This window comes from Thunnus thynnus, chromosome 21 (assembly GCF_963924715.1).
Source record: "Thunnus thynnus chromosome 21, fThuThy2.1, whole genome shotgun sequence".
In the NCBI taxonomy this organism is placed as follows: domain Eukaryota; kingdom Metazoa; phylum Chordata; class Actinopteri; order Scombriformes; family Scombridae; genus Thunnus; species Thunnus thynnus.
The window spans coordinates 26,415,731-26,438,561 of NC_089537.1; the positions used below are offsets into that span (position 1 = coordinate 26,415,731).

The following is a 22,831-nucleotide window of genomic DNA, read 5'->3' on the forward strand; positions in this document are numbered from 1 at the left end:
TGTTGTACTCACTGAACAGCATTCTGTGAGTCTGTGCTCTGCAAAGTCCTCCACAATCTGTTCTATGTTCAGCTTCTCCGCTCATTCATTCTCAGTGCATAAGAAACACAGTCCATCAGCCTCTCTGATCCCACTGCACTCCTCAAAGTTTTCAAACAGTTTGATGTGAATGAGCTCATCAGCTGTAACAAGGACTAACAGTCAAAAACAGCTGGCAGGTCACATACCTCACTGATGGTAGAAGATTCACAGTGATCATAGAGCAGGTCAGATAGACCCAGCATGCACCTGTGGGTCACCCAACCCTGTAGGTGTATTTGATTTGGGTGACTTGATGTGATGAAGTGAACTAATGGCATCATACTTAATTTTGTTTCATTTTTGTGTATTTTTTAGACAGCCTACTATTAGACAAGATATGTCAGAGAAATCATATAAGGAGAATTTACTGAGTGCAGACAATGAGGATGCTTAAAGTGACTACAAATAAAATAATTGCCAGATTTATTCTTGTTTGTTTGCACCCATGATAAATATAAAAATAAGTAGAAAAAAAGAGGTGTAACATTATTTCAAATGTTCAAATACAAATAAAAGGCTAAAACACCTCTATTTTCAATGATACTGCTTCATGACCAATGACAGATAACAGAGGCATACTCGGCACTCATCTAGGATCCTCTCTGAACCAACTTAACACACATCTGGAGGTCAAAAGAAATTTTATTAATAGTTTTCATTCTTAAATTTGTGAGTAGCAATTTGATAAATACAGACCTAGACCTGCTCACTGACTAAAGGAACTAGCAGTAATAGTGAATGAACATACTTATTTGGAGACAGGGTTACAGTAGGTCAAAGTTAGAACAGGAAGTCTGTATACTGTGATGGATGCTTACAACAGCTTGGTTAGTAATATTACTGTTCACCTTTGTTTTCTCTTCCAAATAAGTTTAGCTAATATGTTTGTTGGACTTCTTTTGAACAGTAAGCAAAATCAGTGACACACTGTTAACTCTCAGTAATTAACTGGTAAGTACAGAATAATTATTCACAAGAATGATTGACAAATCTACAAAAATAAGACTCAAACTCCATGAAAGCAAATTTATCCTTTAACTTTGTTAATTCAACCCATGTTAAGTAGCTATTTGTGATCAAACAACACCATGTTATAAATAAGTTAGAAACAGATTTTCATATTGCCACTACATAACACACTATAGTATGATACACATGGACTGAAAAAAAGTAATACGAGGGCAATCTTCATAGTGAAGAAAATATTTTTTAATAACAGAAATATATTCTGTATATACAACAATTACAAAGCATTCTCACAGATGATGATCACATGTAGAGAGAACAATTACACACAGACAATAGCTTTTATAAATGCAGCCAGGAAGCCTGTATTTCCTATTAGGAAAACCACTAACACCATCTTCTTGATTTTAGAAATCTGAAAGAAATTGTATAAAAGAAGCAACAATGAGAGGAGGAGGAGAGATGAAGGAGAGGAAAAAACAACCCCAAAAAACAACACAATGAATAATGCAAGCGGAAATAGAGAGTAAAGTGTGGCTTGTAGTCTCACCTCTTCATGCTGCTGCCTCTCTAACTGAGCAAACAAAATGTTCTCTTTGTCTTCACTGTTGCTTTTTCCTGTGGATACATACACAATAATTAGTCAAATATATTTGTTGGATAGAGAATAAGATACTATAAAAATGACACATATTGGTTTAGAGTCCAAATAAAGCAATTTCAGGAACACTGCAGAGCAGAGAACTTGTGCATCAGTGCACCACTGATAGTGAAAGTACACAGTCTTCCTTCCCACTGCTGTCTGATGGAAGGGTTCATTTTAGGTCTGTCATTAAAACATTCATACAGAGGGTTGACATTTCCAAGCTATTTAGCATTCACATTCACACACACCCACATAAATACACCCACCTCTGTCACACACACACACACACACACACACGCATCATATTCATTTGTGGCTTTAGTCATAATGCTTTGGAACAGAACAATTGATTTTCTCGCTGCAGGCAGCAGCAGCACTCACTGCTAATTGAAACAAACATGTAATACCAACTGTTTACTCCAGACATGAAGAACTAATCCACAGCTAACAAGAGAGAAAATTAAACGTATATATTAATAAGCGCACTGGTGACATGAGTGTATTCCACGAACACTATCAGCGGTAAGTGTGGGTGAGAAGCCAGTGAGGGATCATGTCCCCGTACTACCAAGGCTGATTGGAGTGCTTGCATCATCATGTGTTAAAGCCCAGTCACACCAACGTTTAAAACAGCATCGACCAGCGATTAAATCCAAATTGAGTTCAGCTTTGACAGAATGCAACTCAGTCTGACAATCAGACATTTCATTTTGAGTTCATTTCTCAGCCTGACATTGCACACTAACACTGGCCTGTGGTACCTTTATTCCTGAATTTGCAGGAGGGGATTAGTAGCAGCAGGTCTACCAGCACAATCCACAGCAGCCATCCAGTTAGCACTGCAGGAGACCAGGGGCTAGGTAACAGCAGCGCCTGCTGAGCAGCACCCAGGAACACACACAACGCTGAGAGGGAGAGAGAAGCAGTCAGTGTTCCACCTGGAATTTCTATTTCAGGCAGGGAGGAAGAATAACATCATGGGACACACTACACATTATATTGCATTGTGTTTCATACAGAAACAGAAACAGACTAAATATATCATGGCATAAAAAGTGTTCCATAAAAATAAATCTTAATGAGACAATCATGACATGATAATTATATTCTATATTTTTCATATTATTAAAAAAATCTCATGTTTGGAGCCAAACCAACAATATATTGATTAACAGGGATTGTGTGTGTATCAAAGCCTGATATATCTTGTGATATCTTCTCGTGCAACCTCAGTTGTTGTCCAAAAACTATTAAAACACATTAATGAGCTACAGTGATGTTTGCCTTCATTACTATGAACACACACTACAGATTATTTGACTCAATCCCACACACACTGTCCTATCCATATTCACTATACTGCAAATATGATAAGCATTTCACCAATACATGTACCTAAGTGGCCATAAATCAGATTTACATGTTATTGTGCATAATTCATCCATACAAAATGCCAAAACAGACCCTAAAATATGAAACCTCCCAAAATAATTGTATGTGCAACTATGATTGTTGATGTATAGTGTAATGTTTAAGAGGCCTGGCTATTGTTGGACACTTTGTGTTTGTTTGTTGTTTGAAATAACTAACATTCATCATTTATAATAAATAAATAATAATTGTGCCAACATATACTCCATGGATATATAACAGATCATGGCAACAAGTCTTCATGTCATCATTGACACTTTGAGCAGCAGCACCTTGCAGCAATCACATACAATGTCTCTAGAAAATAGACTTTCTAATCACTCTCCTTACCAGCAAGTGTCTGGGTAACAGTGCCTGCTCCAAAGTGTAACCAGCTGAAGATGATCCTTCTGCAGATACAAACAGACAGGACCTGACATGATTTCGGTTGCTGTGGATGAATTTAAAAATCCTAACACTGCCTCTCACAGGACCGAATAACCATAAAATCCACTTATTTGAGACAGTGATGACCAAGTCATGCAGTTATTAAAATCTGGTTTGAGGTCTTACCGGGGGGACTCCGGGGCTGGTCGGAGCATTGCCATAATTGGCTGGAGGACAGACAGAGCCATGACAGTACAGCCTATGTAAGGATGAGAGCCTGCCAGCTGCAGAGTACAGGAAAGACAAGAAAACACAGAGGAAGAGGAGCTGCAGTGAGATCATTAGAGTAGTTTAAGGTGATGTGTGACAAGAAAATACCAACAAATGCTTGATGCACCTGCTGTTTCTACTACATTTACTATTACTGCTACAGCTACTTTAAGAATGATAATTGAAATAGCTGAGATGTGGGAACATGGTGACATTGTGACATAAATCCTATACCGGTCAATAAACACAAGTAATCAGACAATCACACTGGTTTTCTCTTCCAACAATGTGTTGGTTTGTCTCTCAATACTTTCTGACTTCTTCACCCTGTCTGTTGTGCACTCAGCCCCAAGTTCAATAGTTCCTACTGAAGATGTAAATATTTTTTAAAAAAGCAGCTCACATATAGTATAGTTTTATTTTTAAAAAGGCTCTTTAATTTTCTAAAACAACATTTTTCAAAGAGAAGGAAATAGTACTTTTGATGGGAACTATTTTCAGTGTCAGATGAATCCACATTTGGTGCTCTAGTGAGTATTTGTGGCAGCAGGATGGTGTGTGTGTGATGGAGTCAAAATAAATTAAAGAGTGTGTGTGTTCACTGCGATGGAGGAACATGTCACCCAGTGCGACAGTGTGGCTCACTGATGTGTTTTTAATAGTTTTCGGACAACAATGGAGCTCTGTGGCACAGAAGAGTAAGATATATCAGGCTTTGATACACACACATTACTTGTTAGTAGATCAATTAATTGGTGGTGTGTGTCTGCATGAGGGATTCAAACAGGATTTGATAACAGTTAATTTGCTGAAATGGAAACAAAAAGAGAACCAAGCTGGAGCAGTTGGAACACTTGGTTAAAATTATACAATGCAACTAGTTAATACGAACATCTGCAACTCCTGCTAAGTTAAATAAGTTTAATAGTGCAAATTCAGATATGTGCAATCAATCTTAAGGGACTCTGGCCCTGTTTACACCTGGTATTAACATACATCTCCACATGCCTCTTGAGTGACCACTTATGATCAGATCTCACTTCCCTGCTCTATATGCAGATAAAAACGTACATCATTTCTGCTTGCAAAGGTCAAATTCGTTGTTGTCTTTAACCAGCAGGAGGACCGTTCAAAGCTGTGTTCAACTTGTTTGATAACAGGATAAACAAATATACAATGCATTGTGTCCCCTCAAGATAATCAAATTCCCGTCCTATTGATTTGCTAGTAGCATCACATCTGAACATATATATATGTATGTGTATATATATATACACACATACACACACGCTGACAGGATGGGTCAGGATCTAATGTTAATGAATGTTCTATGTTCTACACATTCAATAGGTCAGCTTACACACACACAGTCCAGCTTCATACTGTTTGGAGTAAAGCAGTTTGTCTTATTTGTTTGTCTTATGCTGATGTTGTTTTTCCATGTAATATATTATACATTTTCAATTAAAAAAAGAAAAATCAATAAACTATGTGGTCAGTTGCAGACTTAGCAAATGATTGGCTAAAAATTCTGAATTATACATTTTGCTCCAGTTATTATTCATCATGATCAAAAATATTTTATACGGTCACTTAAAAACAAGTCTCAGAAGGTGTGTGCTCACCTGTGTTTCTGTACAGCACTCATCTAGGATCTACTCTAAGTCAACTTCACAGTCCTCTAGAGATCTTCATTCATTTTTAACTATTTTTCAAAAAAGGATAAACGCTTTATTTGTAAATTTGCAAGTGGGAGTAAAATTGATGTAGTTTAGTAAATACAGCCCTGGATTCCTGGATATACATACTGTATCTGAATACACTGAGACATGAAGATGGTGTGGAAATTGTAGATAATGAAGAGATCAAGAACAGCAAATGGGTTTTTAAAATGATAGTAATTTGACTTTAAACAGTACATAAGCAACTTTTTCAGACCTAATAAGTTTGAAAAGCTCTGTGAGGAAGAGCAGACACAGCAGGAGGAGAAGCAGCAGGTGGTATGTGAACATCACACTGTCACAGCATCAGAGACAAGACATAACAGAAGAATCAGGAGCAGTGTTTGAGTGAAATCAGTGTCACACACTTGTGGTCATAAGCACTTAACAGCCAGTGCCAGTTAGTACAGAATAACAGTCTTATGTCTGAAAAAACACATAATGCACATTTAAAATCTATCTATCTGAACTCCAGAGACAGCAGAACAGCAGGATGACATCATTAACCAAGTCTGTCTCCATATGCTCTGAGAATCCTCCATACTCCTGCAGTCTTTACAACTACTTAGTTTCTGTTGGTGAACACTGGAAATAAGTAACACAAGTAGGCACTCTGTCCATACACTGCATGTATTTGTATTAAGACAAAGCCAGAAAATGGCACAGACATGAGAATGAACAAACCATGACTCAATGTTTGATTACACAGAATTATTGAATAACTTCTTCTGTAAAAACACTCTTAGATTTCAGGATCTTTCCAAACATTTAATCATGTTGGAGCAGCAGCTGATGATTTATTGGTACTAGATTTTGTCAGCATTTCCTGATGTTATGTCATGGAAAAAGACAGACACCTAGAGGCCACTGCAAAAAACTGCCAACAGGGTCAGGAACAGAATGATGGACACTCAACAATAAGTGAATGTGGAAATATTATGTACATATCCAGGTCTATGTTTTTAATCTGGGGCGCTACTGGAATATCTTTGCATAATTTACAGTTTAAAACTCTTTATTTAACTCTCTATTTAACTGATACTGGCCCTTTATGCAGACCCTTAGTTCAGCCTCTGTCTGAAACAGGCAGTTTTAGCTCCTGTCTCCTTAAGGCCCCCCTCCTGATGAGCCCACTCTGTTCTGATTGGCCAGCTTATGGAAGTTGCATCACAGCCGCTCAGGAGGCTACGTCACCAAACCATGGAACAAACAGTAGTAGTAGGATTTCACTACTTTTTCTCATTCTGTACTCAAAATGTTAACCTCTCAAATACATCCATACATCTTCGAGTCAAAATCCAATCCAAAATATGAGAGTGGACAACACAAACAACATATGGATAAACCTTAGCAACAACCATAGCAACCAAGACTACAGAGTATCCCCATAAATAACCACATTTATGGACAACAGCAAGGTAGAAAAAACTGTTGCAAATGAAGCCTTCAGGGCAGGCTGAAGCCGTGACTTTTGACTTGCAAGGAGCATTTCTTCATACATTAACTTCAAGTTTTTGAACTTTGACCATGTTTAACATAGATGACATAACAGTATATTAAAACCACAAAAAAGCATAATATGTCCCCTTTATGTGACTGAAATACAGAAGGGATTCAGTGTTCCAGGTACAGACATCATCAAAATCCTAACATGCTAGTATGTATCAAACTGCTGAGAATTACCCTTCAGAATGCTTTAGGAGAAAAAATGTATTATAAAATATAAAAAAGATACATTTATCAAGTGTGTGTGTGTGGGTGGCATACCTTTAAAACAACTACTCTGACTAGTTTTACTGGAGTATGTGTAATCCTGACACAAATTATGAATAATGAAATATTAAAATAAAATGAATAAATTCAGAAAGAAAGAGAAGAGAAACAGAGCAAAGGGGGAGGTGTGGGTGTCTGTGTGCATGTGTGTTAACAGAGAGAGAGAGAGAGAGAGAGAGAGAGAGAGAAAGGAAGAGAATGAGAAAGAAAGAGAGAGAGAGTTTGAGGGTAGTTTCTTAATCTGGGTGAATTTCTTTATCCTGATGTAAAAAAAAAAAAAATGCATTTCAGTCTCTTAACTGGAGTTCTTTTGAGTTGCATGTTCTTCAGTTCACATGACCCAAGGGTCGTTAAGCTTCTCTTAATCCTGTTATTAATTTTGTTATCTCTTTAGGCATTGGACTATTCAGGGTGCTTGGTCTGGCCAGTGTTAATGCTGACACCTTCACTATTGAGAGGTGAAAAAGGTCAGTTTACCCTGAGAGACGTTTTAGAAAAACAAAGTTTGAGATCCTCTGTGACATTTCATTAAAAAACAGCAGGACTCGTACAGTAATCTAAAATGAACTTGTTTGTGTTTTCTTGTGTTTGCATCTCAGTCAGTTAACCTTAAAAGACCTATACCCTGACAAAATCACAATTAAGATTAATAACAATCATAATTCTAATTGACCTCTCTTGTGTGGCTAACAAGGAGGACTATTTCCTTATTATTATATATATCCTCATATGAGTTATATCGGTGGTCATATTTGAGTCATGCACAATAATAATTCATAATTCCCTCTTAAAGCTTTAATATGTAACTATTCCACATTAAAATGTCTAAAAACAACTAGACCTATGTTATATATTTTGTTGAGTTGTGTACTTACATTATCCCAAATGTTTCCAATGATTTTCAAACACAGAGAAATCTGTAATTTTAATCAAGGTATCGGACCGTTTCATTTGGTCGTCTGTCAATGGTGTCATACCTCCTCTACCAAAGAATATAGTGCACAAGATGCATGCGTCGGCATTGTGTTTGTCCACTACAATGGCATCTACCAAAGAGTAACTTACACACAGGCAAGATAACACACCGGCGTTGTGGTTGTTCGACAGAAACTATTATAAATTGACTTTTATTCAGTTTTAAGTCACATTTTCATGATAAATGTTTTATTTTTTGGTTGTCTTCACTATATATTTTTACCAGATGAAGGATTTTATTGATCAGACATCTGGATCTTAAGTGGACAGAGAAATAAGCTGGGCAAATGTTAGCAGCAGCTCGGCTAACAGCCCCTCCAGGAAGTCCAGTGCTCGCCGAATATCATCAGAGAAAGATTGATTTTTTAGGTGAAACAGTTTATTCAGTATTTTTACCTATTTTAATCTGCATGTACGTTTGTTTTTGGAGAGGATGAGATCCCTGCGGATAATTCAGCTGCTGGTAGAAACCTGCCGAACATCTGGATCTTAAGTTATAAGAGAAATAAACCAAACAAATGTCGGCAGCAGCTCAGCTAACAGCCCCTACCGGATGTCCGGTGCCAGCCAAACAGCGTCAGAGAAACACTGATTTTTTAAGTGCAACTGCTTTATTCAGTATTTTTACGGTTTAAATCTGTGTGTACATTTGTTTTAGGAGAGGAGAAAACATCCTTAACGATGAACACTGGAGTAATCCTATCCCGGAGAAGCTGGTTGTTTAACAATGAAGACAACAACTCGCATGATCCCTTGCTACTTCACACCGTCATCACACTCCGTCTTTTGTTATTGTTTTGATTGAGAGACGCTTTGTGGCTGAAATTACATATTGTGTGTTTAAAATCATAAAACCATGTGTACACAAATTCTTACCGTATCATATTGCTTCAATAAAGAGCTGGAACACAACACAGAATATATATGTGATATTGTCATACAGTGTGGACAATAATTACATTTAAAGGACTCTAATTTAAAATTCAAGGCTATATTTTAGTATATAAGAGATTAGTTCTTGTTTTAGTGTTACCATATTTTTTCAAAAGTAAAGAGCAGTCAGATCAGAAAGAAATGCATAATACAAAGCTCAAACTTATGTTGAACTTTTGTGCGGCTGCCTTAATGACCCAGATTCTTGAAAGTCTGTATTAATGCTGCGCTTCTGTTACTTTGTCCAATTGCAGTCCGGCACATTTGCAGGATGCATCATCCATCCATACCTAAAACATTCACATCACCTTTATGATGAAGCAATTGAGCCTGTGGACAAACTAGCAGATAGTGTTGTTTGTGTCCGTCCTGAGAGCTCAGCCTTAGTGGTGAGTCAGAGTGAACAAACTCTTGGATGGCTTCAACACTGTGATGCTCACACTGCAGAACAGCATGGGACTAACGTGGCTGAGTCATTCACACACATACTCACCACAGTGCAGCTTGAGGAACACACAGAAACACTACAGTGTTAGCTACATGTTAGTTCACAGCAGAGGAAGCTGAATTACAGGAAAGCATTCCTCAAGACAGATAAAGTTTGATGTGTTGAAGGAAGCTAGCTAAAATGACTCTAACTAGCTGGATTATTAGCTAATTTTTTAAAGCAACTATACCCTCAATATGCATCTAAATCTACCTCTAATATTAAAAAACACTTTCATGCAGGCTTCATAGACATTGTAGCTGAAGTATCATGAATAGAAAGATGATCCAGATATGGAATGGAACTCACTGTTGTTAATTTCATCTATTTTGATTAAACAAAATCAAACTTAAATAGTTAAACCATTTAAAGTCAAAACAAAGGAGAAGGAGTTCCCCAGTCAAACAATGAGGATTAGTGAATTGTTGTTAGGTACACATATTCACAGCTCATCCACATCTGTCTGGCTGGTGATTGGTCCACTGAATGTGCCGCTGCTCTGTCCTACTCCATAGTCAGTCTAGAGAGCCACTTTAGCTCTTATTCAATGAGAAATATTGGTGACTCCCTCCAAGGAGAAAAGTTAAGGTCTGGTCAAAAAGTTGCTAGATTTGTCGCTAGCCGCGTTTTGAAAGAAGTCACTATAGGGGTCTTAAAACTCGTCAAACCTAGCAAGAAAGTTGCAGAGTTGGCAGCACTGCAGTCAGCCATGGTTCTGTTTCTAATACGTTGTGGGGCAACTGCTACTAGCTGGGAGGGTAAACATACAAAATAAACCCAGAGTCTTGGCTATTTTGCCAAGGTTAGGGGGCTGCAGAATTTGACTTAACTGAAAATTCAAATCCACATACTAGCAAGTTTTAAGCACAAAAGGCTGTTTTTACACACAGTATGTGCATTGCTCTATGTGTATGTGTATTGCTCTAAAAATCACCTGTACCATATCAACATGCCAACAACAGTCTCTCTTTAAGAATGTGGTCACGCTATATGGATGCCATGTGAGCCAGAACACCTTCACCACACCATTAGAGCCCTTAATATCAGGGCTACAAATGTATAGCTTGTCATGAGGGTGGCCTTAGACAAAAGGTAATTTGAGTCATTAATAGCAAAAGGGCTCATCCACTGGGAAATATGAACATGCAAAGCAAATGTTATGACAATTTAGCTGTTCGATAATGAGATATTCTCAGTGCAAAGCTGATCTGGAAAGGTCAGGATGTCACAAAAACCATCAGAAAACTTTTTTTTGTTTTAAATTCCAGCAGGAACCTCCTGCTACTGCAAAGTGTAGTTTAATGTTTTACAACATTTTTTTCTAGTAGTTTCCCTCTTTGTAGTAAATGTACTGCCCAAAGCTGTACACAATCACACACACAGCTCCACAGACACAAGAACAAGCCATGATGACACATGATGTGTTTGTGTGGGACTGACACAAAGACACAGAGCAAACAATTTAGAGAAGCTAAGAGCCAGCTAGACAGATGGAGGGACAGGTGGAAAAGCATGAGGGGGTACAGTACACACACACACACACACACACAGACACACACAAACTTACCTTACTCCATCCTCTCCTGTATATAAAAGCCAGAGTGATGGCCACAAAAGTTAGGACTACAGCCAAGACCATCATGGTTCGATGGAGCTACAGATATATATAGAGAGAAATAGATAGAAAGTAGAAAAATAAAACAATTGTTTATGAAAATGATGTGACTTATTCCTTTGATAGAGACATTTCAGAGTGTGTCACATGTTTGGACGTCTTAAAATTCACTGTAACATACATACTGGTCCTCTCACCTGAAACCAGAGCCGGTGTCCCAGCAGAGTTTTTTCAGGCCAAAGGTGTTTGTAGTGGCGAGCAATGAAGACAGCTGTGCTCACCATCCACATCCTTGCTGTCAGCATGAACACACCTGAGAGGACAATGGTACACAAAAAAAAACCTTAACACTGAGGTCAACACACACAGTGGTATGGATAACTTATCTGTAAGTAAGATGCAGTCTGTTTGATCACATACAACATTCCTCGTAGAATTGGTCAAAGGTGTCATGTTTGTCTGTGGGAAGTTCTTCATTGGAATGTATCCTAATTAGAGACTTTAGATTCCAAACAAGTAAAGAAGAAACTCCACTGATTTTCCATATCATGTCTTTCCAGGTGTTGGGGAGTACTACTGCATACATGAACAAAGTAGTTTAAAGACTTATATTTCTCCAGAGGGAGCTGTGTGAAATCTGCTAAATTACCTCAAGTCACTTGAGTCAGCGTTGGTTGGGGCTGACAACTACAAGTTTGAAAATGAAAAAAAATCTGAGGGTGTTGATTTAGAAAGAAGTGAGGTTAGCAGACCTCTGTAGTTCCACCTCTGCTTGAGGCTACATTAGCCGCCACTAACATAACACACCCCAATCTCTGACTGAACCATTAGTTGTCAAGTTGCTTTGTGGGTAATGTAGCCACCAGATTTTGACAGGAAAAAGAATGCATGGAATAAAAAACAATGGTATCTCCGGTTCTGCTGCATCAATATTGATCTTCATGAGTCTGAAATGGTAGACTGACCAATACTGGAGCCATTATCAGTCTAATTGTGAGCATGTTTGTCAACCAACCATGGAGCTTGATCAGCAGGGGGGAGTGGGATCCGCCAAGATCCTCTGCAGGTCCGCTGATCACTTTCTGATTGGTGGAGATGAGAGGCTGGCGATCATGTCTGTGGATAAAACCTGTGGAGGAAGATGTTTTGTCAACATGGACTTTTCACTATTTACACTAAATTTTTTTACACACAAAAAGTTGGATAAAATAACATTCAGGTTCAAATCAGTTCAAGGCATTTCTTTTCAGAAGTTGGTTGAAGACATAGAGGAAACAGTGTATGCTATTCATAGCAGTGTGACTCATGCCAGTATTCTCACTGCTGGCATGACTAATCAGACTGAAATACTCATGACCCACAGAGTGAACAAGCAAAACCACCTCAACCTTACTCAAAGTGTCTCTATGAATACAACACCTGAGCAGAGCCAGCAGACCCAGAAAGCACTGACAGATCCATGCAGGCTGTACTCAACTTCTGAAAGTCTAGTAAATAGCTAAATACATAAAGTGTCAATATAAAATACATTAGAATAGAATAGAATAGAATAGAATAGAATAGAATAGAATAGAATAGAATAGAATAGAATTAAAGTGCTTTCAGATGGTCTTTGCTTAATCTGAACAGGTCAACAAATGGGCCTCCAACTTTTAATTTGCAAACCTACACCTGACCTAGGTTGAACATTGGTGCTTGTCCTTGCTGAACAACAATTATTAGGGGTGGGATCTTCATTTAAATTAACGTTAACCACTGAGGCACAATATTAAGTATAGTAGTGTGATTTAGTATTGCACTTCCATAAAGTTGGGAGAGAAAGATTTTTAAAAATAATAGTCAACATTTAGAGCAGCAGAGGACATTATGCAACCATTTTCACAGGCTGTGTAGTCCTCCTTGTGACTAGTAAATTGATCTCTGTGTATAAAATATGAGGAGTGTGCACTGTTGTACACTGCGTCATGCACTGTATGCAACTGAATACAGTCCATGAATATCATGAGTCAACATTCAAACAAGTGCAGTAGTTATCTCAACAAAAATGAAATATTTAACAGTATGTATTGAAGGGTATGCAGTTCTATTTTTCTGGCCACTCCAATGCATCAGACTGGCTGCTGATATAAATGATTGGCCAATTTGAATTTCTGCAAATTCAAATATCAGTCTTTTCTTACCCTGGTGGGATCTACCGTGTGCAAGAAACAGGAAGTAGCTCTGGTTTAAGTTGAACCTGTTCTCCAGCTGAGGGAGGAGGATGTTTCTATGGAAACAGCACTGGATGACTCCATCAGCCAGCCTCCAGGCCCGACCCCACAGAGCGTCCTGCAAACAGAGAGGTCAAAACTAGTGACTGACGGTCTGTTAAACCATTCATGCGTTGATGATGATAAGACACATGTCCAGAATAAGTGTTTGAGAATGTACCTCTGTTGTCAGCTCAGGTTGTGTTCGCCCAGAGACATATGCAGCACTGATGGTAACTCTGCTTCCATCCTTCACACAAAGATAGACGTCATCATTCCCCTAAAACAGCAACAAAACAAACATATCTGTGAAACCTGCAATGTGGGTAATGCATTTCGACATTTCAGACATTTACTTTTTAGTTCCCAAAAGCTGTTTCTCGTACTGTAAGAAAAAGACTGATCAGTTCATAGTACAGTTACAGTTAACAGCACTGTTCAAAATCACCATGAATTCTTCTGAACATTACAAGAAAAAAACAGAAAGAAAAAACGACCTTGTCCTAATATTGGAGCCTACTATCTATAGTATATAGACAATAGTCAATGTAGACAATATGTTTTTATATACTTAATAATTGAAAGTTGAGTTTGCTCGGTTTTTACAGAGCTTGGTTGTCATCACATAACCTATGAGCCTTCAGTCATGTGATAGCAGGTGTTCATATCTAAGTGGAGATGTTGTGCCCTGTCCCTGTTCAAAGGTGGTCTCTGTTAGCCAGAAACTTTTCCGTAACCAGTGGTGGAATGTAACTAAGAACATTTACTCGTACTACAATTTTAAGGCACTTGTACTTTGAGTATTTTCATTTGATGCTACTAGATACTTCCATTCTACTACATTTCAGAGAGAGATATTGTACTTTCTACTCCACTATATTTATTTGACAGCTTTAGTTAGTTTTCAGATAAACATTTCACACAAAATAACATAATGATAAGACTATAAATCACACTGCATTATTTAAGATTAAACTAGTGGTTCCCAAACTTTTTGGCTTGGGGCCCTTATATAAACACTGTGTGTGTATTTATGTCTCTTTGTCATGTTTCAGAATTGTATGAGTTGTTTGCAGTTCCACCAAAGATAAATAAATGTTTGAAGCCCAAAGAGGTAAAACTCGCTAATATTTCACAAAAATTAATCCAAATTTATTTAGCAGAACTTTGTTTTTTCTTCTTTCCTACCCAATCTATCATCAAGACCTCTCAGATTTATTTTATGACCCTTCAAAGTAGTTCAAACTGCCTCCATCTCAAGCTGCTACAATAATAAAATGCTGCTTTTGCACTGACTCATCAGTATTAATAATCTACTTTGTTAAATCATTTAATATATCAGTCACAGCCCACAATGAGTACTTTTACTTTACTATTTTAAGTTAAGTTAGCTGGTAATATTTCTATACTTTTACTTAAGCAGGATTTTAAATTCAGGACTTGTAATTAAGTATTTTTACAGTGTGATATTGATACTTTTACTTAAATAAAGGATCTGAGTACTTCTTCCACTACTGCCAGTAACAGTGGTGAACAGTGTAAGACTTTTTATAGATAGTCTCCTCATTTTAAGACAGTGCAGCAGGACAATACTATTAAACATAAAGCCAAGTCTCCTCAAACTGATTTTAATACTGTATTGAAACAAATGACAACCAGTTGCGGCAAGAAGGAAGGAGAAAACACATTTAAAAATCTAAATCACATCTTTGAAAAAAATGTTAGCAGTAATGGAGAGCATGGGTCGCTTGAAATAAAAAGGCAGCAAGATGTAAAAACCCTGGTATGAGTAGTAGCCTATGGTACACTGGACTCTAACATTCAATTTTATGCCTTTTACTGCCCCTCAGTTTGAGACAGCTAACACCATCTAACATTTCTGGTGTGTTCAGTGTTCTTTGAAAAACTACATGTCATGATGAAACCCACCATCCATTTGTCCAGAGACAGAGCGAAGGACACGTAACCTTCGGCAGGCCCACTGAGTTCAAACATCACACTCCTCTCTTCTTCATCAGTGGTAAATGACAGGAAGAAACAGTGGGGGTCAGACTCTGGGTCACAGCCCATTGGGTCTCGGAGGCAAGACTTAGTATGGCCACAACCCTCTGAACTAAACTGAGGAGGAAGAAGACAATAGATGCTTTTAAATGTCAATTTTTAACGAATAAAATTCATTTCACGTCTCTGTGTTGTGGAGGCAAAAATTTCACAGACAGAAATCTAAAAAACCTGGACAAAAACCATCTATCGAAACAAGATAATACAACTACATGGAAGAGAAAATTTGCTTTTTTGTAATTTGGTTGAAGAATTTTCCCTTGGATGTTTAGGTACAGAGAAACACGGAAAAAGCCCAAAATGCATTTATGTAAAAATATGTGGTCAACTGAAAGGCTAAAGCCTCGGTCAGATCTGAAAGTGACGCTACAAGATTCATTCACTTGTTCTCACAAAATAGGTAGTGCTGGAAGTTTAATGATGTGGTGATTACTTGTGGGGCTAGCTAGGTCAGTTGCCATGTTGGTGAGTTGCAAACCTAGGAGAATCCCCTCCCTCAAACCAAAGCCATGTCATGCACCAAACTCATGGCTCAACATGTGTGTGTGTGCTAATGACCAAAGAGAAAGCTCTGTTTTCTTTCTGTGGTCAGCTCCCGGTTCTTCTTTAAAATTTAACAATCTCTGTAGTTCGGTGTGTAGTTTCACACTTTTATTCCAGTTCATACCTCAGGTGTCAGCCTTATTATGATTTAGTGAGCTGTGTTAAGTTACTGCTGATGTAAACCAATCATTTCCTGCTGTCGCTGCTTCACATTAAAGGGTACTCCACCACGTTTCCACATAAGTGTGTGTTTCAGGTGTTGGGGAGAACTACTCCATATGTGAAAAAAAGTTGTATAAATCATTTTGTGTCTAACAAGGTCACTGTGGTGTTTAGGGTTATTATTCCATGCCTTAACATTATTATTTGTTGTCTGAAGCAAACATGCTGGACATAACACCTTTCACAATCATTATTGTTTACTTTCTCTGTGACAGTGTCAGACACTGACCGGTGTGGAAAGAGCAGCAGGGCTGGTGGTTTCAGCAGGAACAGCAGTGGTTGGAACAGCAGTCGCTCCTCTCAGAGACACCACAGGACCTGCAATCTTCACCCAGTACACTTTATACTCATGCACCACAGTCACACTGGAACAACAAAGCAAACACAAACCTTGAGAAACTGAAGTATGAAATAGGGTAGAATATCATCAGACAGACTGTTGTAGTGTGAAGAGAAGTGTTAACTATAGCAACAAACATATATGAAAGAAAAAATTGATTAATGAAATCAGGTTCTTCATCCTCACAAACATCAAGTAGCATTACAACAAAATGTTGCATTTTTGGTTGTTTTAATGAGGTTTAATTCAATTTTAAAAAGTTTTACCTTTAAAATGTAGTTATTGGATACACCTTCATTGTGACTTTGTAAACAGTGTTTGTATCTACTAGTGTTGTATTTACACAATTAGCAGCATATTTCATTCACGAAAATCATCAACAGCAACATGGTTGACTTGGCATTCCTTTAGCTTCAAAGCTTTCCCTGCCCCTCGGTAAAAATCACTATCAGCAGCATCATATTTAAGAAGAATCTCCATTTCTTCCAACTTCTATTGGTAAGACACAGCTCCTGATCTATAGCGGCTGTGTTACGCAGTTTAAGAGAAAATGGATGTATGCTGTGAAGTAACCTCATTAACATTTGTTTATTTGATGTTATTATATGTAGATTTTTGTATGTGATCATAGTAAGCATCTGTAAAATTATTCAAATAAAACTCTTTGAGTTTTTGTTTGTATAAAACTCTAACAATCTCAGTGAAAATTGGTGCAGTCTGTGTGTTGCTCTCAGTTCGTTCATTCTGAGAAAGCAGTGTGCATTGTTGTTGACCACATTGTGTCATTTCTTGTTCTGCCACTTGGTGACACCATAGTAAGGAATTTCAAATCCCAAACACACTATACTATACTGTAACACTAACACCAACCTTTTACTGACTTATTAGAGCCCCTAAGAGTTCATTCTTTATTTTTTGACCATATAAACTGAAGCTTAATTCAGATCCATATTTGAAAAGTTTGACTTGGATCAATGTTTGTCTTTTACTGCTGATGTAGATCAGTAAGATAGTTAGATAAAAATATAGGGCTGTTTTACTCCTGTTTACAACCATTACTGATGTAAATAACCATAAGAAAACATTATGAAATTGGAGTCAGCTGTTGTCTAGAATGTATTAAAAGAGCTTCCATTCAATCTGGCAGTGATAGTAGGTCTCAATTTGTTTGAAAATCACTAATGATGCCTTTAAATAAAACGATGGCAGAGGCAGTTAACCCATTCTCAGTACTCACAGAAACTGGACTCTTTGTGGAGGGCTTTTTGGAGACTCCCACACAGCCTGAACTTGAGTCTTTCTGGAGCTTCTTCTATGGCTCACCCCAGATCCCTTCAAATGCCAGGGACAGCACCACAAACACATAGAACAACACAATGTTCATCCATACTGATGTTGGAAAAACTGTGAAACTGTCCTTTAACAGCAATTTTAAAAATGTAGAAATGTACATTACACTGAATGCCTCATGTGTTTTCAGCAAATTAAAACAGGTGCAAATTATAAAACCAAACAGGGAGGCCTCTTACTAACATATGATGAGATATGCTAATAAAACAGGGGAAATCAGAAGTAAAGGCCCATCTCTAATATAAACCGGTTTCAAATGAAGGCCTGGTGCTCAACTGAGGTAAATAATGGCCCCAGCCACTATCTGAGATTTCTGGTATACTACTTTGTGTAACTAGGTGTGCTTGATGTGCAACACCTAAGAATTTAAATAATCCTGCATACTTATGTGCCAGAATAACCCACCAGGTGACCCCAGCTGAAAATGTATCTATGGAACTCTGTTGACCCCTTGTTTGCTTAAAATCTCCCTCTACTCATAAATGTGTTTTTCTTCTTGGTCCTTCAGTTGGATGTTTGAGCTTCACTGTGCATAATGATGTATATGCAGAGTTTGAAACTAGAAGACTGTTATTACATCCATCTGCTGAAGGAGGAAAGTTTCTCAGAGCCCATTAAATTGAGTTGAGTTTAGGGGGTGGGCCTACAAGCATGACTTGTGACATCACAACTAGTTTGTAGCCAATCATGGTCCAGTATGTAACTTACACATGTGTGATGTAAAAACCTGAAGCCTGCAGTGCACACACTGAGAATGGACTTTGCCATTAAGTATGAGACATCTTGTGTCCAGCAGTTCAACTTTTGAAATTAACAATATTTGCATATTTGTAGATTCTGGACTTTTCAATGGGAGAAGGAGGAGATGGAATTTTATTTTTTTTAAATATGGCTAATTGTGCTTCTTTTGTTTGAAAACATATTAATTAAAGCAAAGTATTTTTTATATATTTAGCTAACATTCTGCTTTAATGGTGCATACTGACAAATGTGCAATAAATCTAATTATCACAAAATAACTGACACACAATGCAAAGTGGGGCTTGTGTGTTTTGGGCAGTTGATAGTGTGAAAAAGACTCTTCACTAAATCTCCAAACAGTTAGTGAAAGTAACAACATGTTTAGGAGGGTAAACTCCTGTGTACCTGAGTGTGGCCACACCGTAGCAGCTGGGACTCATGCAGGTCAGTCAGGATGAAGGACCCCACTGCTGGAGAGTGAGGTTTCCCAGCATCCCGAGCTTCCATCAGGAACCCCCTAAAGAATGTGTGGTTGGAGGAGGCCACTTGTAAAGATACTGTGGATGAGGAACGAGAAGATGAGAGATGACAGCTAACGGGTGACATGATGTGTCACCGCAGTGGAGTGTAAACCTGGAGTACCTGTGATGTGGTCACCAGGACTGAATGACGATTTATCCACAGTGATGCTGTATGGAGGAGGGTCAGGGCTGGGATCATGGCCATGCTGAGGGACCATATCTCCACAGGCAACACTCACTTTCCCATTACTGTACCCTGTGACTGGGTCTACACACCCAGTCAACACCACCAGCAGAAAGTATGAACGCCACATTGCTAAAGCAAAAGGAGAGAGGAAATACCCACATTTATTAAAGCACCTCCACTCCTCCAAAACAGTCTTCACCAGAAAAACAACATGATTGTTCAAACACTTAAATTAGTTGTTTCCACTTTCCTAAGAACCAACCTCTTTGGGAATAATGACTGTTCTCTGTCAGAAGCAGAAATGGTGATGTTAATATGCTACAAAACTTCTTAGGGATGACATCAGGATGGATGGATGTCCAGCTAATCTTACTTAGCAGCATCCTGGTTGCCTAAGAGTTAAGGTTGTCTCCCTGTGTTTCCTGTCATCTATCTTCTATCCCATGAAAGAATGAAATGCCCCCCACAAGAATAATAATGATAATAATAATAAACAAAACTTTGACACCAGAGTGCACTGTTTGCACACTTCCTACCAACAGTCAACTTTGATTTCAACTTAACCAACCCTGAACCATAAAGGTGGAGGATCAAAAAACATTCATATGGGTCGTTTTGGAGAGCAATTGTTTAGAAGACTTATTAAATCCTTTTTAATTATGAACTGTGTTGAGTTTCATCAACGGGGGGAAACTGAGCCTAAATATTCATTGTTGACCTTAAAACAAATATTATAAGTCAAGGTCCACTTACTACTTAGCTTTCTTGTCGCCTTCATCAGGAGAAAGCTCCGGAAGAAATGAAATGAAGCCTGCGAGCTAGTTCAGGCAGTCAGCTTTAGTCCACTGCTACAGTCATGTAAAACAAAGGTTTAGTGCTGACAAATGTGTGTGTTTTAATAACCTATATGAAGAAAGAGTTGCAAGTGTTAAAATTATAGCTCATAAACACAAAGATTAAATGGGATATAACAATATAGAACAGAGGTCCTGTACTAACAAAACAACTATAATATCAATTCTTTCACATGTAAAAATCACATAAAACACAAAAAAGATGAGTGAGTAAATACAATAACCTGGTCCTCTACAATGGCAGTAAGTATAGAATGAAACAGATATAGACTAACTGTATATAATGTATAAGTAATAGTGTATATAATGGGAAAAATAAGAATAATAATATTCAAATAAATAAAGCCTTCAAGGAAAAATTAGTCAGTATGAACCTCCAACGTGCAGCTGAGTCACTGACATTATTTCTGTGCAGACAGCAGAGGGAGGCTGGACACAGGCTGACACACTGTCATCAGCTCTGCTACAACATAATCAGTAAACTACAGATCAGACCGAGTTCAACAGGCCCCAAAAGATAACAAACCAGTCAGGTCAGAGTCAGTAGCTTCATGTGAAACCAAAAGCTGCTGTTTAGAAAGAAACTGTTAACTGATATCTTTGCTTCCACAGTGAGAGATGAGAGTGGGTGCCAAGAAAGTGAAAATAAGTTAGAAAAAATAACTCCTTTTCAACATGGAATGAGTTCTTATGTTTTGGGGTTTTTTTTAAAAAAAAGCAAAGGGAAATTTAATTTTTATGTGCAGTTGCAGTGACCTGTGCAGAAATGTCTCCAGACAGCCAAAAGCTATGTTGCAGGTGTTGTTTAAGTTAGCATAAAGTTGTTTACTTGTACATGAGTTTCATTTATGGTTGAATAAATAAAAGTAAATAAAAGTGTTTGGGCTTACCTCCACCCTGTGCTGACGGTGTCATAACCCTGAAAGCAGATGGTTGTGTTGGCCCTCAGAGGGCAGGGCTTCCCCACCGTGAGCCTTCTGCTGCCTTCACTTCCCATGGAAGAAAATTGGACATGTGAGTTCTCTACTAGGAAAACATTTTCCTCCAGGTTCCTGATACTTGGGGCAATGATGGAATCAATTTCTCAAACTTTCTGATTTCAAATATATCCAGTAAGTGACACATGAAATAAGTATAGGGAGTAATATATTCATTTCAATACTTTTATGGTGACAACTTAAAATATCATTGCTGGATACAAGAGCTTGCTACATTTTTGGTAAATGCTTAACATTAGAATGTATGTCTCTCTCAAAAACATGAACTTTAAGGTATCATAATTTATCTCAAGTGAACTAAAAAGTAAAAGACAGAGAAAAAATTATGCTTTTGTAAAGTAGAAGATTTGGAAACACTTGTTGCTGTTGCTATGGTAATGGTTATTAGTAATTCTACTTGATAGACAAATAATGTAAATTGCAGATGAACAGGTTTACGCCAAATTATTTAGACTGACTGTCACAAACTGGCTCAGGAATGTGACAAGGACAGAGTCCACAGAGGAGTTTGTTTAAAACAAATGTTCATTAAAATGAAAGCTAACGCAAAACAACAAGGTGTTTAGAACAAAGTGCAAAACCAAAAGAAGATGATACAGGGTGGATGTCAGCAGGAAGAAGGGAGAGAAAGAGTGACCACATGGGCCAGTTTTTATAGCTCGGCAGGCCCAGGTGAACCATATTACACTGACAACCCTCTACCGTCAGCCAATATCCAGAAGACAGCCTCTGAGACAGTGGGAGGGGCGTCACACTGACATGCAATATAAGTTATGAATATGTAACAGAAGAATAAGCAGCGCTTGTCACATTTCACTGATTTTAAATTATGGGATTCTTACTTTATTCAGCAAAGTTAGTCCCAATGAGACTTGAAGGTAAGGAGAAAAAAGATGCAGTTAAGTCTCATTGGGACTAACTTGGCTGAATAAGTAAGAATTACCTTTAATTTAATGTAATTTTTGTGGCTCAGAACCATATGTGACAGACATTGATGGCAGTAACTTCATTTTAGCGATTTTATACTTAGTTTCTGACTAAAAACTGTAAAAAAAAAAATTTAAAAAAAAAAAAAAATCATCATAGATGTTCATATCTCTTGCGTTGAATAATAAAGTGTCTCAATATGAAACATTCATTCAGTTACATTAGGAATAAATGCACTTACAATACCTCAGCTTCATATTTAAACGATTTTAATCTTAAAGAATCATAAATTTGATCCTGTATCGACTCTGGCCTAATATGAAACATTAAAATTGTTAATAAGTATTATTCAACTGTTCCCACAGCATACCATCAGTGGTATCAGTTCATTGCAGCCTGGCTGATTACACCTGTTAGCATTCACTGATTACACTAGAGATTACACTGGACTGCACTTGACTGATCATTACAAGGTAAAATCATACATCACACTCATGGTCAGGATATATACAAGTGTAAATATGTAATAGCTTAATATGTGTGAAGCAATTAGTCATTCATTTTCTCGATTCAA

At 37.7% G+C, this 22,831-nt stretch overlaps 1 protein-coding gene across 4 annotated transcripts; it reads right to left on the reverse strand.

Annotated features, from left to right (window-relative positions):
- Window positions 1-728: 728 nt before the first annotated feature.
- frrs1b (ferric-chelate reductase 1b) lies at window positions 729-21,549 on the reverse strand. 4 transcript variants are annotated; one of them, XM_067578226.1, is made up of 17 exons: window positions 21,223-21,546; window positions 20,232-20,326; window positions 19,413-19,607; window positions 19,176-19,327; window positions 17,917-18,011; window positions 16,569-16,704; window positions 15,443-15,631; window positions 13,695-13,793; window positions 13,445-13,592; window positions 12,280-12,393; window positions 11,462-11,577; window positions 11,217-11,303; window positions 3,677-3,774; window positions 3,455-3,513; window positions 2,455-2,598; window positions 1,598-1,665; window positions 730-1,462 (listed from the first exon to the last, which is right to left on the reverse strand). In XM_067578226.1, exons 2-17 carry the CDS (start codon window positions 20,254-20,256, stop codon window positions 1,370-1,372), a joined length of 1,818 nt encoding a protein of 605 aa, XP_067434327.1. In that variant the 5' UTR covers window positions 20,257-20,326; window positions 21,223-21,546; the 3' UTR covers window positions 730-1,369. The 4 variants fall into 4 exon arrangements, with proteins under 4 accessions (XP_067434330.1, XP_067434327.1, XP_067434328.1 ...); XM_067578227.1 differs by having other exon boundaries at window positions 20,232-20,381; XM_067578229.1 differs by lacking the exon at window positions 2,455-2,598 and having other exon boundaries at window positions 729-1,462; window positions 21,223-21,549.
- Window positions 21,550-22,831: the final 1,282 nt, after the last annotated feature.